The sequence below is a fragment of the Acinonyx jubatus genome, chromosome B3 (assembly GCF_027475565.1).
Source record: "Acinonyx jubatus isolate Ajub_Pintada_27869175 chromosome B3, VMU_Ajub_asm_v1.0, whole genome shotgun sequence".
In the NCBI taxonomy this organism is placed as follows: domain Eukaryota; kingdom Metazoa; phylum Chordata; class Mammalia; order Carnivora; family Felidae; genus Acinonyx; species Acinonyx jubatus.
The window spans coordinates 59,487,010-59,503,449 of record NC_069386.1 but is presented as its reverse complement, the minus strand read 5'-3'; the positions used below and the strand labels follow the sequence as shown (position 1 = coordinate 59,503,449).

The following is a 16,440-nucleotide window of genomic DNA, read 5'->3' as shown; positions in this document are numbered from 1 at the left end:
GCCTGCTTGGGATTCTTTCTCTCCCTTTCTTTCTGCCCCACCCCCCTCACAACAAACAAGCAAACAAATAAATGACATATCAACCCACTTTATTTGGATCCTGACTCAAAGATGTTTTGTTTTAATTTTTTTAATATTTATTTTTGAGAGAGAGAGAGAGAGGATGAACATGAGAGGGGGAGGGCCAGAGAGAGAGGGGGACAAAGGATCTAAAGTGGGCTCCATGCTGACAGCAGAGAGCCTGATGTGGGACTCAAATTCACAAATTGTGAGATCATGACCTGAGCCAAAGTTGGATGCTTAATCAATTGAGCCACCCAGGCACCTCCAGAGATTGTTTAAAAAGAATAACTTTAGGAGACAATAAGGGAAGTTTAAATTCTGAATATTTATGGTATTAAGGAACTAATGTCCCTGGTCATGATAATGATATTATGGTTATGTTAGAAAGAAGTTCTTGGGTGGCTGGGTGGCTCAGGAGGTTTGATATCTGACTCTTGATTTCAGCTCAGGTCATGATGTCATGGTTCGTGGGTTGGAGCCCCATTTTGGGCACCCATGCTGATGGCACAGAGCCTGCTTGGGATTCTCACTCTCTCTCTCTCTCTCTGCCCCCCTCCTGCTAGCTATCTTTCTCTCTTAAAAAGTGTCCTTATCTTTTAAAAATCCAGATCGAAATATTTATGATTATACACAATTTTTAAAGTACAGAATATTATTAGGCCAACTTCTCCAATCTGAAAATAGAAATATATTAACAAAACAATACTTTTTTTCAGATTTATTGGGATACAATTCATATTTAACACTGTGTAAGTTTAAGGTGTACAACATATTGACATTGTGAAATGATTACCACAATAAGGTTGGTTAATATATCCATATATATTATCATATAATTACTATTTTTGTGTGTGGTGGTAAGAACACTTAAGATTTATTCTCAGGGTGCCTGGGTGGCTCAGTTGATTAAGCCTCTGACTCTTGGTTTTGTCTCAGGTCATGATCTCAGTTGTGCAATGGAGCCCTATGTTGGGCTCCATGCTGAGCATGGAGCCTGCTTAAGATTCTCTCTCTTTCTCACCCTCTGCCCTTCTGCCCAACTTGTGTTCTTTCTTCCTCTCTCTCTGAAATTAAAGTAAAATAAAATTTTATTCTCTTAGCAACTTTCTTTTTTCTTCTTTCTTTTTCTTTTCTTTCTTTCTTTCTTTCTTTCTTTCTTTCTTTCTTTCTTTCTTTCTTTCTTTCTTTCTTTCTTTCCTTCTTTCTTTCTAAGTAATCTCTACCCCCAACATGGGACTGGAACTCACAACCCTGAGATCAAGAGTCACATGACCCACCAACTGAGTGAGCTAGGTGCCTGTCCTAGCAACTTTCAAGTATACAATACAGTATTGTTAACTATAGTCACTATACTGTACATTAGACGCCCAGAACTTCTATCTGGAAGTTTGTACCCTTCGACCAACATATTCTCATTTTCCCACCCCCAGCCCTGGTACCACCAATCTGTTTCAATAAGTTTTGCTTTTTAAGATTCCACATGAAAGATCATACACGATTTATCTTTCTCTGAGTTATTCTGCCTAGAATAATGCCCATCCATGTTGTCACAAATGGCAGGATTTCCTTTTTTTAAATGGCTGATTAATTTTCCATCACACACACACACACACACACACACACACACACACACACACACACTGCATTTTCTTTATCCATCCATCTTTAAAAAACTTTTTTTAAATGTTTATTTATTTTTGAGAGAGACAGAGACAGAGTGCAAGCTGGGGAGGGGCAGAGAGAGAGGGAGACACAGAATTCAAAGCAGGCTCCAGGCTGTCAGAACCAAGCCTGAAGCAGGACTTGAACTCATGAGCTGTGAGATCATGACCTGAGCTGAAGTCAGCCACTTACCCAACTGAGACAGCTGTCCCTGTCTCCTCCCCCTCCCCCTCCTCCTCCTCCTCCTCCTCCTCCTCCTCCTCCTCCTCCTCCTCCTCCTTCTTCTTCTTCTTCTTCTTCTTCTTCTTCTTCTTCTTCTTCTCTTAAAGAGAGAGAGAGAGCATGAGCAGGGGAGAGAGGCAGAGAGAGAGAGAGAGAGAGAGAATCTCTCTCAATCCCACAACTCTGGGATCACGACTGAGCCAAAACTAAGAGTCAGATGCTCTACCAACTGAGCCATGCAGATACCCCTCTTTATCCATCTTTTGGTGCACATTTAAATTGTTTCCATGTCTTGGCTAATTGTGAATAATGCTGCAACGAACTTGCAGGTGCAGGTATATTTTCAAGATACTGATTTCATTTCATTTCCATTTTTACCCAGAAGTGGGATCTTTGGTATTTCTATTTTTAATTTTTTGAAGAACCTCAATACTGGTTTTCCTAACAGTGATTATTTTCACTGCAAAGCACAGCGAGTAGAGAAGCCATTCAGAAGACTAGGGTTCCAGGTGAATCTGAATTGTGTCCTAATACTCCAGGGAAGAATACTTTCAAACAGATGAGAAAGAGGAGACTGGAAAGGTAAACTGCTATTGCAAAATGCCTGACACCACCATGAAGTACTAAAAGAGTTTCCTAACTGGTCTCTGTTGGGCTTTCCTCATTCCCCATTCCTCAGCCTAGTCTCAAAACAACAGCCAGAGCAATCCCTTAAAGATATAAATCATATAATTTCGCTTTCTCCTTAAAACTTTCCAATTGTTTTCCAATTCACCCAGAATAAAATTCAAAGAGTTTATGGTGGTTTCATGTTACCTCTATGACTCTCCCTCTCTGTCACTTCATTCAATCCCTACTGAATTTCTTGTCATTCTTCTAATGTTCAAGGCTACATCCAAGTTCTGAGCCCTCACACTGGCCTGGTCCCTGTGTCTGGAATTGTCCTTCAAGATAACAGCGGGATTCTTTTCTTTCCTTCAGATTTTTCTCATGTCACTTTCTCAGCAAATACTTCCCTGGCCATATCTGAAATTTCAATACCTTCTCTACTTTCTTCTATCTCCTCTCCTGCTTTATATTTTGTCTTTATGCATATTATGCATCTCTGATATACATTTTAAATTGTTTTGCTTATTGGTAATTTCTCTCACCAAGCTCCATGAGGTCAGAGGTTTGCCTGTTTTCTTCACTGCTTATATCCTTCCTACTTAGAACAAAGCCCGTTATAATAGGTGCTTGCTTAGAAAATATTTATTAAATAAATGAATACTTGAATGGCCCCCTCCTTTTCTTCAAATCTAGTTAAGTGTCACCTTATCAGTGAGGCCTTTCCTTAAGATCCTGTATAATATAAGTACCTTTCCCTCTACATATCCCAAAACCATTTCCCTGCTTAAAAAAAAATTTCAGTCAGCACCATCTGACAAATTATATAATTTGTCTCTTTTCCTTTCCCTGTAGATTCTAAGTTCCACGAAAGCTGGGACTGTATCCGCAAGAACCGGAGCACCTGACTCTTGGTAGGTATTCAAGTTATTTCTTGGATGAACTAATGAACCATTTCGGACTGACATCATTCCTTCCACGATCACAAACACTGTCAGAGTGGCCATGAAGTTCCATCACAATCTAGAGAAGCTTGCCAACTAGCACTGTAAACTTCACACTCCCGGTGCTTCTTCAAGAGCACTGTTCTTCGCTAGGAACTGCAAATGTCGCTGGGAACTGTTCGCCATTTCATTTCTGCCCCTAAAATTTAAGCACAGAATTGACAGCTCAGGGCAACGCAGCGATTACAAGTATTTAGCAAATTTCGTTGTAAACTGTCGGTGTTAACCGAAACTTAAACGTGTTTACTTGACTCTGTACAGCACTGTCGGAGAACAAAAGCTAATTCCTGGTAGGTGGGGCCTGGCCTGTATGGCTCAGGATTGGCTGACACGCGGCAGGCCTCGCCCTCGTCGAACAGATTCGCCCTTGGGCGGGGCTGTGTTGGGCGGTGCGTGGGCGGGGCGAGGCGGGGCGGAGCCAGGCGGGCTTGGCAGGCCGGGCCGGGCGACCTCCCGCCCACCGGACTCACGATTGGCTGAGGCCCCGCAGGCTCTACCCTCGCGGGCTCACTGCGCGCGCATGGGCGGGGCCGTCCCGTGAGGCGCGTGGGGCGGGCGGGGCTGGACTTGGGGTTGGGCTGGGGATGCTGCGGCTGGGCTTGGGCTGAGGCCGAGGGATGGCGAACGTGCGGGTGGCCGTGAGGGTCCGACCTCTCAGCAAGAGGTGAGTCTGGAAGGGAGGGGGCTCCTGAGGCGTCATATGAGCTGAGAGGAGGGCGAGGTCCCCGCCTCTCGCTCAAGTGATACTGGAGCGGAGAAGTCAGACACAAAGTGGCCCAAGGGGCCAGGGTCCGGAAACCCTAAAAGCCTGGCGGGACAAAGTTTCGGTTAGAACTTTCGGGTCTCGTCCTAGGGTATAGTGCTTACTGGATTGCGTCAGCGGTGGGCTGCGCTGTGTCCGTGTCCCGGGAGTCCTGTGAGCAGGAGTTTTGGGGGACCACGGCTCAAGTCTTGATGCATGGGTTGGTTGGGCCTTTCTCACTGAGTTCGCTGAGAAGGGCTGGGAAAGTACCCGGGGAGAGGAATGGGCAATGTCTTCTCTTCTTCTTCGTGGCTCTGGAGTACCTGCGGGGGCTGAGGCAGAATTGTGTGTGCTCCTGAGCGCACATTGGTTTCTCTGCACAGATGTGGAGAGAGCCAGATTGTAAGGCGTGAGAGGGAAATTGAGGCCCAGGGAGAGCGCGGTTTCATCCCATGCGCGGTAGCAGAACTGGGTAGTAGAAGGAAGTTATTCTAACCCGTTTCTTCAGTGTCGTCAGTGCTTATTTCCTCATGGGCTAATCAGATCCATCGTCTCTCAGCTCTTGAGGCATCCAATATCAGGCGACATAATTTCTTCCCTTTTTCATGGATTTTCCACTCCTAGGTTTGGAAAGCCAGGGAAGGGCTGGTATTTTAATTGTTTTTATTTGTTTGTTGTCGTTTTTTAATGTGGGGCTCGAGCTCACCCAGAGATCAGGAGAGCAAGAGTCTCATGCTTTACTGACTGAGCCAACCAGGAGCCCCTGAACTGTGTGTGTGTGTGTGTGTGTGTGTGTGTGTGTGTGTGTGTGTTAATTTTTTCATGTTTTATATTTTTGAGAGAGAGAGAGAGGGAGACACAGAATCTGAAACAGGCTCCAGGCTCTGAGCTGTCAGCACAGAGCCCAACATGGGGCTTGAACTCACGGACCATGAGATCATGACCTGAGCCGAGGTCAGATGCTTAGCCAGCTGAGACACCCAGGCGCCCCACCCCTGTACCGTTTTTTAAAGAGCTATTAGAGTTTGCTGATAGGTATAGAAGGTGTAGAAAGAACACTGAGAGCAAAGGACTTCAGTTGTTAGAAAACCCCCTTTTGGGGAGAGGATGTGTAGAGGGAGGTGAGTGAGAGAAGACAAAGCTGGCAGAATGTAGTTTGGGACCATAAGACATATAATAGAGTTATTTGGGAGGTTTAAAAATTTTCCAGGACATAGGTGGCTTGCAAATTGGGCAGAAGGATAAACAAAAATGCATTGTCTCCCATAACAAAATTTGGTACTAGCAGGGATTATTTTTGTCCCTGGTATGGTGGTGATTGGTTTTGAAAAGTCATACAATTGACAGAATAATGAGGAGAGCAATGGGATGAGGGAAAGAAACAAGAACAGAAAAGAAAGTAGGAAAAAGGCAAAAGAGATACAATGAAGAAAGAAGGAAAGCAGTACATGCCTGAACTGCTGTGTTTAGATTGGTAAGTGGTTTATGACATCGGGCTTCTGCATGATTGAATGTGGTGACTTATGGTTGAGGAGTTTTCATAGGTGCAGCTGCCACCTTGGAGGTAGCCTCCAGCTCATCTTCTTTTTGCAAAACTGTTCTTTTAGGGTTCTCAGGATAATTACCTTGAGCACCCCTAACAGTAGCCTCTCAATTCCTTGAGTGCTAGGAATTTATAATAGTGTGGATTAGATTAATAAAACGCTGTTGTGGAGCACCTGGGTGGCTCAGTCGGTTAAGTGTTCAACTTCCACCCAGGTCATGATCTCCCGCGTTGGTGAGTTTGAGCCCCAGGTTGGGCTCTGTGCTGACAGCTCAGAGCCTGGAGCCTGCTTAGGATTCCAGGTCTCCCTCTCTCGCTGCCCCTTCCCCACTCCTGCTCTGTCTCTCGCTCTCTTCAAAAATAAACATAAAAAAACTAAGAAAATGCTTTTGAAATTGACTTATTTGCAGCCATGGTAGAGAGTAATTTATCTCATCAAACAAAAGTGAAGGTGAAAGAAGGGCACAAAAGCTTACTTGCTTTTAGTTTAGGTAACGAGGCTTGAGCATCAAGAGGTAGAATGCCAATACTGCAGATATCCAGGTGTGAATAAATTATATGAGGCTGAAGATTCAGGAGCAAATATGGATAAACCCACTGTGACTCCCCAGCTAAGAAGTCGAGACCACTCCTGTCTTCTCAGAGAATCCTGCAGAGATGCAGCTATACCCATGGTTTGTTAACTTCCACTATCTTTGCTGAGGTTCATCCAAATGTAGGGAATCTGCTAATTATGTGGTTTGTTCAAACTTCAAATAAGTCACTGGCACGGATTCAGCTAATAGTCATTGGATATGATGTACTTGTGAAGAAATCTTAGAGATCATCTGGTCTAAGCTTCCATTTTTTGTTTTTCCAGATAAGAAAATGGTCTTGTTTAAGGTCTAAAAGTAGGTAGAGTCAAGATTCCAGTCAGTAGACAAAGTTGTTTCTTCCTGAGACGACCAAAAAGTTGCGCCTCTTGATCAAATGCCTGTTGGCTTAATAGGACTGGGACTGACCATAAGTAAAATGATAATGTGGGAAATGGTTTTGATTCCCTCCCACTCCTCACAATTTCCCATAATTAGAAAATCTGTAGCTCATTATGTGATGCTCTTCCTTGCATATCCAGAATCATTCATCATTGAAAGAACATGTTCTCTTCTGTCAATATTGTAGGCTCTGGAATACTCCCCACTGCCCTGTCAAAAGTTACTGTTTGTATACTATATTCCCTTTCTGTGGGTCGTAGGTTTTTTTTTTTTTTAATCTGTAAAATAGGATAACTACTTCAATGTTTTTTAATGAAGATTAAATGAAAGAATACATTAAGAATACCTAGGGCTTGGCTCATTTTAAGGGTACAAAAAGGTGTTCGCTATATAATTTTTAACAATTATTTTTATTACTCCTTATACTTAGATGTCTGCTTTTTTTTTTTTAACTTTTACAAATGATTAGATAATAAGTAGTAATGGCTTGCTTATTTTCCCCTCTAGGACAGTGATTCTCAAATTACCGTTTGCATACAATCCACCTGGGGAGCTTGTTATAATGCAACTTGGCTTGTTGTTCCCCGCCCCATAATGCAACTTGTTAACAGGAATTCAAATAAACCCACCAACTCACTTAATTCTGATGAAGGTAGCCTGTGGACCACACTCTAAGAAACATTGTTGTAGGAGTAAATGTGTAACTGAGGATTTATCCCTGTGCAAAGGGAAATTCATTCTAAGAAATAAATGCCTCTTGGTAGAATTCAGGACCCCAAGGCAAGTGTTAGTAGCGCCATTCCGCGGCATAAGGCTCCATCTCTGCAGACTTTCGTTGAGCTCTGTGTGGCCAGCTCCCCAGTTGAGGTTGGTGCCCTTTCTTTCTGTTCAGTGTTTTTTTCAAGTTTGTTTATTTATTTTGAGAGAGAGAGAGAGAAAGCGTGAGTTGGGGAGGGGCATAGAGAATCTGAAGCAGGTTCCACACTATCAGTGTGTAGCCCGACACAGGGCTTGAACCTATGAACCATGAGTTAAATGCATAACCGCTTAACCGTTTGAGCCACCCAGGCGCCCCTGTTCTGCTCAGTTTTAGTTCTCCCTCATTTTGTTTTAGAATAGCTTGGAATCCCTAGGTTACCAATGGCAGTGGTCCAGGCCTGGAAGAGTCAGCATCTTACCCTTATGATTTGTATCTTTCTTCCAAGAAGTCAAATTCAGGATGTTTCTTTTCAGGCTGCTTTATATGAGAGAGTCATAGATGAATCCTCAAGAAAGGGTGTACTTAGAAAAAATTAGGTAATAGATTTGGAAAAGTTATTGCATGATTTTTTTTCTTATTTTCTTTATTGTCCAAATTTACTACAATATGTGTATTGCTTTTATAGTGGGAGGAGAGATAATAAAATGTACCTTAGAATGAAGAAAGGAAAAAAAATGTTACCATGTAAAATGTTAACAGTAAAGATGAAAGATTTTCTTTAGAATCATTGAGGGCTGATGAGCAGGGTATGGTTTATGATCCTGGGGGACTAAGAGTATCTCAGGTGCCTTGAGTACTATCTAGTATAAAATGTGAAAGAAAGAGCATCAAGGCCTTGAGGAAATTTAGGTAACAGACAAGTTACTACATGGGAGAGGGAAATTTCCCACCCAGGGCTTTATCCCAGACTCACTCACCGGTTTAAAAAAATAATCTTAGGGGTGCTTGGGTGGCTCAGTCGGTTAAGACTTTGGCTCAGGTCATGATCTTACAGTTGGTGAGTTTGAGCCCCACTTCGGGCTCTGTGCTGACAGCTCAGGGCCTGGAGCCTGCTTTGGATTCTGTGTCTCTCTCACTTTCTGCCCCTCCCCCACTCACGCTCTGTCTCTCTCTCTCAAAAGATGAATAAACGTTAAAAAATAAAATCTTAAATGTAAAGACCCTTGTCTCACTATGCCTCTCCTCCCCTCCCCAAACTCTCAAGGTCACATCCTCGGAACCATGAGGAAGGATAAAAATGAGAACATATTTTCTTAACTTTCAGGTTCTAGGCTAGGAGTAATTTAGTTGATTACTTTCATTATAGTGGGGGAAATGCCAATGAATTTAATTCTCATCTGCCATTTTGGCTTTCACTTCAGCTAAAAGGATTTCATATCTAGAATGGAGTATATTCTGTTTATTTTGGGCTTCAGGTGTATGGATCACTTGAATTAAGCCCCTTAAAGTAAATTTAGGGGTTGGTTGGTTATGTAGTTCTACTACATAACTGCTACATAGGAAAATTCTTGGGAATCTTAGCTCTCATTCGGATTTAGGAAGACAAAAGGAAAGGATTTGGAAAATGTGTTCTCACCGTCTCAACAGAGAGGACTCCAAAAACCCTTTTCATTATTATCTGTGCTCAAAATCCCAGAAAAATGAGAGGGGATGACTTGTGCTCTGAGCAAAGGGTACTCTGCAGAGTTTCAGGCCTGATTTCTAAGGTATGGTTAAGAGCCTAGGCTTTGTGGTCAGATAAATCTGGGTTTAAATCCCAGCTCTGCCACTACTTGATGTGTGAGCTTGGACAAGTTACATAATTTCTCTCAGTTTCAGTCTTCCATTTGAAAAAATGAAGATATGGTAGGAAGCCATGTCAAGAGGGTGTGTTAGCGGTAAGATTGCATAAGATGAAGCATAATATGACTGTACCTAATACAGTGCCTATCACATGGAGGGTTCTCAATAGTGGTAATTTTTAGCTCTTCTAGAGCCAATCTAATGATCTAGAGAAGCACTTCTGCCGGGGGACAGCTACTTAGGAGACAGCAGTAGGGAAACATTTTGTCCCAATAACGCTGGTCTCAACTTCCCTTTTCTTGATTTTTTTTTTTTTTAAAGCAATGTTTCTTCTCATATGAGTTTGGGTCTTTTTTCTAGGGAGACCAAAGAAGGGGGAAGAATTATCATGGAAGTTGATGGCAAAGTGGCAAAAATCAGAAATTTAAAGGTAAGCCTGAAATTGTTTTCCTTTCTCTTTCCACTGAGGAGTTTGTATGATTACAGGGGCTTCTGGGATAAAGATGTGTTTAGGGTGGAGGATTGGGAGAGGGAAGAGTTATAACCTCCTACAAAGCAAGTATAAAAATAAGGCAGGAAAGAAGTATAGGAATTGTGGCACGGCAGCCCAAGTTCTGTCAAATAGGGTGCAGATGTTTAGAAACTGGTTGGTAATTGTTTATGGGCACCATGGCCAGTTTAAGTCATGCTGGGTACATCTGTGGATATACTTAGTTCGCCTGACCACGAGTTAGATTTTGTCCCAAGTCCCTCATTTGATATCACTTAATTTAGAGGCATTACTATAGATTTTAATATGCATCAGATCTCAGAATGGAGTAGGTCACTATCCTGGGTCTTGTTACAGATTTTCTTTCACAGATCTAACTGACCTTTGAGTCACAATTGGACAAACGCTGGGAACTTCCTCCCCCACCCCACACCCCCTCCCAGGGCTGATTTCCTCCATCCTATTCCTTCCTTTACCAGAACAGCGGAAGTGGAAGAGTTTCTTTCTTTCTGGGCCTTGGGGTGTGACGGAGGGAAGCTGGCCATGTGACTGCTGCTATAGACAGCTTGCAGGTAGTATTAAGCACTCCTGAGAGTGAGGAAGCTGACTTGCATGAGTGAGGGTTATCAAGAACCCAGGCCTTCCAGCCATGCCCACTCCTGTGATGTGATGTGATACGATGTTTCCCTTGACAGCAGCTCTGGGCTAAAAGAGAACAGGACCTGCCAAACTTGCAACAGGAGCTCCCCAGGGACAAAAGACCTTTTATTCTCTGCTGTCTCTTATTTATGTCTCTGTTGCTTAAACACTTCAGGGGCTTTGTTCTGAAAGGTGAGACTTTTGGTTTTTAAGAATAAATCCTGGCCAGGATCAAACTCTAATCTGCCCCCTGCACACCTCCTTAGCTGTCTACTTCCTTGAAGTCATTTATCCACTAAAAATTTCTTAGTCATTCTGACAGCCTCCTTCTACTGTAGTTTATGGTGACTAGTGCTGGGGGTTGTCTATCTCTGTTCAGAGTCTAAATATTAAATAGTAAGACATTTCTGGGAATAATACCATTCTCCCCAATACCTGGAAGTCAGTGTGGTTCCAAGCTCTGGCTCTACCCTCATCTACCATGGGCAGTTGGGTTGGTCCTTGCTCTTCTGTCCATTGTGCTTCCTAATTCACTAGGGGTGGATACCAAGGGACCTCTGTGAAAGCCCTCAGTTGGTAGACTGTCAGGCCCAGGCACCGAACTACACATGCACTCCTAGTATCCTTTACAGAAATGCCTGGAGAAAAAATGATAGTGATAAAAAGATGCTCCGAGAGGGAAAGACTTTCTCTCCTAAGCTGCTCTGTGCTTGGTTCATATATAGGCAGATAGGTGACAGTATGATAGGCACATTTAATTCTCCAGGGGTTTTAAATGAGGAAATGACAAAGGTTACTTTTTTTTCTTCAGGTAGATAACATAAAGATTTTCATGACCAGTTCAGGTCTCTCTAGCTATAGCAGGGAGGAATCAGGTGGCACTGGCTAGATTCTGATATTATGATAGAAAAGATTATCCTATGTTTGATTTTAGGTGGACAATCGACCAGATGGCTTTGGTGACTCCCGGGAGAAGGTGGTGGCATTTGGCTTTGATTATTGCTACTGGTCTGTCAACCCAGAGGACCCCCAGTATGCATCTCAGGATGTGGTAATGTCATTTTCCCTTCACTCTCCTCAGTTCTGACTGGGTAATTATTGGGAAATTAACATGGGGCCTGGCTATTTCTTACTTTAATATTTTGGTCAGAAACTAATGATGTTCTGCTTTGAGAAATAGTAGTGAGAGCCTTCGGTTGCAGAAAGAACAAAGGAAATGGGAAAAGACTGCTTGCTCAGGTCATGAAAGTTGGCTAGTGTCCATTTAGGCTTGGGCCACAGCAAGATTCAGGTGGGTAGACATTAGTTCAGGTAGTGTTCTCCTATGGCAGATAAATGGGCTCACCTAAAACTTGGCCTTTGGTATATACAGCAAAAGGACCCAGGAATCCTAGAGGCTAGTATCTTTGACACTCAGGCTTGTTCTTATGGTCCTAGGCTGAGTGTAAAAGGGCTAGACATCTAGTCTGGCAGCCTGCAAGGTATGTGAGAAGTGAATTCTATTGATCTGCTGAGGATTGAGAGGACCAGTCAAGGCCTTCCCAGCAAGACTGTCAGTCACCTTTCCTGCCTCTGGTAGTTCTACTTAGCTCTCTCACAAGCTTCTGAGGCAGCAGGTCTGGCCAGCTGAGTCTACAGGGCTTCTCTCTGTTTCTGTGAAGCAGCAGCATTGTCCTTGTTGGAGCACTGTTGAAGGTCATGCATTCAGTCCCCGTGATGGCCTGCAAACCTTGCCCCATTGAGTTTTATGACCACAGACAATAGCCCTCACCTCAGCAGTTACCAAGATACTTTCTATGAAAGTCCATCCCTAATATTAGAAAAATCACTTATTTGGCCTTCTGTGGGTCAATATCATCATACCTACATATGAAAAATAGTAATAAGTCCTTAGGAAATACCACTGGAAATGGAAATATTTTGGGGGGAAGTCTGGAAGAACATTGCCTATCAGTCTATATACTTTTCCTTAAATGTTTATTTATTTTTGAGAGAGTGAGTGCATGCGTGAGTGGGGGAGGGGCAGAGAGAGAGGGGGACAGAAGATCTAAAGCGGGCTCAGCACTGACAGCAGAGAGCCTGATGCAGGGCTCAAAGTCACCAAACCATGAGATCATGACCTGAGCCAGCGTCGGATGCTTAACCAGCTTGGCCACCCAGGCACCCTGTCAGTCTGTATGCTTTTGTCCAAAAAGCTAAAGTATGTTTTCTGCCAAGTGTTTTAGTTTTTTGTGAACCTTTTTCTGATTATGCCAAAGAAGCAATGTTATCAAGTTTGAGTGACTTAAAACATGAAAAAAAATATGGGGGGCGCCTGAGTGGCTCAGTCAGTTGAGTGTCTGACTTCAACTCAGGTCATGATCTCACGGTTTGTGAGTTCAGGCCCTGCATCGTGCTCTGCTGTCAGTGCAGAGCTGGCTATGGCTCCTCTGTCTCCCTCTCTATCTCTCTCTTTCTCAAAAATAAACATTAAAAAAAAGAAGTTTGAGTGATTTACAGTACTGATTTTTTGCCACTGCAGACTTCTGAGATGATTAATTTTAAAACATGGGAGTGTAATTCCCCCATTCTTCTCTTCTGAGGGGAACATGTGGAAACAAGACCCTAGACTACTGTGGGATTTGTTGTCTCTGTGGGCCCCTTCTGTTGTAATACGAGCACCCTATATTTGTAGTCACAAGGCGTTTGCTGTAAATGCTTAGCAGAAAACGTCAGTGTGGATAGTATCTGGTCCCTACCATATTTTCTGTCCTTTGGAATATGAAGGCGCTGGCATGTCCAGGCTTTTCTTTTGGACCTTGATTTTTATCCTAGCACTCAAGCATGTATGAAGTATCTGATTCCTGGTGTTTGTAACTGTTCTACTGACATCCTTCATGCAGAGGCAAGAAAGGAGCTGACTTTCAAATAAGAGGATGGGACTCCTTCAGCCTTTCACAGTTGTGACTGCATATGTATCATAGAAGACAGTGGTCTTTATTTGCAGAAAGTATGAGCATTCTAATGGCTGTTTCAGTCCTGCCTGGCTATAGCATACCTAGATATGGATATAAGAAAAGTTAACCATTTTGTGTAACATTTGATAGAGTAATAATCTGGGTCAGTGATGTATGTAAACAAAACAAAACTACGTATCTGTATCTATATATGTCTCAACAAACTTGGGTATAATGTAAGTGCGCATTTATATAACGTAAGTGTAAGAATAATCTGGTGGGAAGCCCAGAAGTCCATAGTGGAGGGGGTCATAAATATGATCCTTCTTCTCTTGCTTGGTTTGAAGTTCAATGGAAAGATCAAATGGGATTTGGACAGGAAGCCTGTGCAGAGAGATAAAACCAGTGTCCCCTGAGGTTTATTCTGACTTGTTTATTAATGTTTAAGGCCCTCATCAGTCCCAAGGGGAGTTAAGATAGGAGATAGCAGGGAAGGAGCCTCTGTCACAAGCTAAAGTAGGGCCAAATGTCCCTGAATAATGGCAGAACTCATATGCATATAAGTTGGTCAGAGAGACTCATTGCTTTAACACAGAAATTGGAGCCCAGACTTAACCCTGAGGTCACCAGGATAGGAGGGGCAGACTGTCATAAAATTATAGGACATGGGGTGGAAAGATTTTTAATGTCATCCAGTTCATCCTCTCCCAAAGTACAACATAGCATTTGTGATCATATTTTGGGGGTGGAGGTGAGAGGGGGCAATTTTATTTTTATTTAAAAAAATTTTTTTAATGTTTATTTATTTTTGAAAGAGAGACAGAATGCAAGCAGGGTAGGGGCAGAGAGAGAGGGGGAAACACAGAATCCAGAGCAGGCTCCGAGCTGTCAGCACAGAGTCTGACATGGGTCTTGAACTCATGAACCGTGAGATCAGGACCCGAGCTGAAGTCGGACTGCTTAACCAACTGAGCCACCCAGGCGCCCGGGCAGTTTTACTGAAGTATAATTTAGATACAGTAAAATTCACCTTTTCAGTGTACAGTGTGCAGTTCTCTAAGTTTTGACAAACACGATTGTGTAGCTTATGCTATATTCAGTATACAAAACAGTGCATCATTCCCCAAATCTCTTTATGTCCCTTTGCAGTCAAACTGTTCTTACCTCTAGGCCCTGGCATCTGCTAATCTGTTTTCTGTCACTACAGTTTTGTCTGTTCCCAAATATCATGTAAATGTAATCAAATAGTATGTAGCCTTTTGAGTCTGGCTTCTTTCAATTAGCATGATGTATTTGAGATTCACCTCTGCTGTTATGTGTGTTATCTTATTCTGACCTTGAATCAGAGTTACTTAAATCATCTTGGCCAGAAGGAATCTTGTGGCTTTGGAAACACTGATTCTAACTCCAAAGAGCAAGGGACCAAGTCCCTGTAGGACTGAGCCCTCTTCATCCTTGGCTCTCTTCCTGTTGTGAGGAAGCACTGTCCTTACCCACAAAAATACAGTACTGATTTCAGAATATTCAAATATTCTGAAAACATTCCCCCACTGGCTGTAGGAGGATTTTGAGCAATATCATAGCCATTGCTTGATAGACGTTGGCAAGAATGTCATCTATTAAGTGTCGGTGCTGCCTCATCACAGTCTCTTAGAATGTTAGAGCTCGAAGGGAACTTAGCAATCATCTAGGCCAGGGCTTCTCAACCTCACTACTATTGATATTTTGACCAGATAATTGTTTGCTGTGGAAGTCTGTCCTGTGCACTGTAGGGTGTTTAGCAGCACCTCTGGCCTCTACCCTCTAAATGCCAGTGGCAGTCCCAGTCAGGAAAATAAAAAATGTTTCCAAACCCCTCATGTTCCAGATACAGCTGTGTGATTTATATGGCATTATATAGGCAGTTAAGGCCCAAGTGGGACCGGACCCATGCTTCTTATGGTGGTCTTTTCATTGCACTGTACTCTTCTACCTCCCTGTTTTTATATTTATTTTATGATCTGAAAAGATAGGTTCAAGATTAGCATTTCTTAGTGTTTTAGCACTTCCTAATCTTTAGTGGTGACACGCTTGATAAATCAGGCATCAACAAACATGGGCCTCTAGAGAACAAGGCACTACTGCAAGTTCTAATGAGAGGCTGCTTTATTTGTTAAATATCTATAGTTTCTAAATGTTTATCATTCCATTTGATCATCTCCCAAATCTGTTTAGTCTATTCTATATATTCCATCTTATAGATAAGTAAATTTAGTACATAAATTTTATGAGACTTGCCCATATCACTTAACCAGTAAGTGGTGGATTCAAATCCAAGACTGTCCAATTCTAAATTGTATGTTAGCAAGTCTCATTGACCCTCAATGTTAAAGTCTCATTTAGTCTACTAGAGACCTGGTCATCTCTTCACACATATTATCTGATTTAATCCCTTCAGCAGCCTAAAAGGTAGAAGATTTTATCCTTTGATAGTTGAGGAAATTTAGGTTTAGGTTACGTGATCTGCCCAAAGGTCACACAGTAAGAAATGAGTCTTAGATTTGAACACAGGGTTATCTGAATGCAGAGTTCATATGATTTGCTACAATACGGTATAAAAAGAAAAACAAAAGGGATATAGCAAAAGGAAGAGATGGTAAATTAGGAAAGAAAAGAGATGGTGAAGAAAGAGAGAAAAGACTGTAGTGAATGGGCAGCGGTAGGGGATCATAGCACCTGTCTTGTCCATTACCCTGTGACCTTGGTGTCATTAGCTTCCCGTTCTAAAAGCAGGTCAGCGTTGGTCTAAATTGTGTTTTTAGTGTTTGTTGATATTTGGACTTGTAGTCAAGGCTTTTCTTCAAAATGGGCCTACATTTTATCTGGCTTGAATCTGTATTAAAGTTAATCCAGTTTCTGAAGTTAGACTTGGGTTTGAATTCAGGCATAGCCACTGATTAGCTGGCTGGCTTTGGACAAGTTACTTAAATTTTCTGAGTTCTAGTTTCTTGAGCTTGAGTTACTGTGAGGAGGAAATG

General features: G+C 42.5%; 1 protein-coding gene across 9 annotated transcripts in view; it reads left to right on the top strand.

The window, feature by feature from the left end:
- Positions 1 to 4,117: 4,117 nt before the first annotated feature.
- Positions 4,118 to 16,440, top strand: part of STARD9 (StAR related lipid transfer domain containing 9) — a 127,367-nt gene continuing 115,044 nt past the window's right edge. For 5 of the 9 annotated variants that reach the window (XR_008299216.1, XM_027067032.2, XM_027067038.2 and 2 more), the window contains exons 1-3: positions 4,120 to 4,221; positions 9,719 to 9,788; positions 11,422 to 11,538. Coding sequence is in view for 6 of the 9 variants with exons in the window: in XM_027067032.2 (XP_026922833.2) it covers positions 4,175 to 4,221; positions 9,719 to 9,788; positions 11,422 to 11,538 (234 nt within the window). In the remaining 3 variants the exon portion in view is untranslated. Of the gene's footprint in view, positions 4,222 to 9,718; positions 9,789 to 11,421; positions 11,539 to 16,440 lie in introns of those variants that run through there. The other 4 variants (XR_003423059.2, XM_027067034.2, XM_053224116.1 and 1 more) reach the window with 2 other exon arrangements.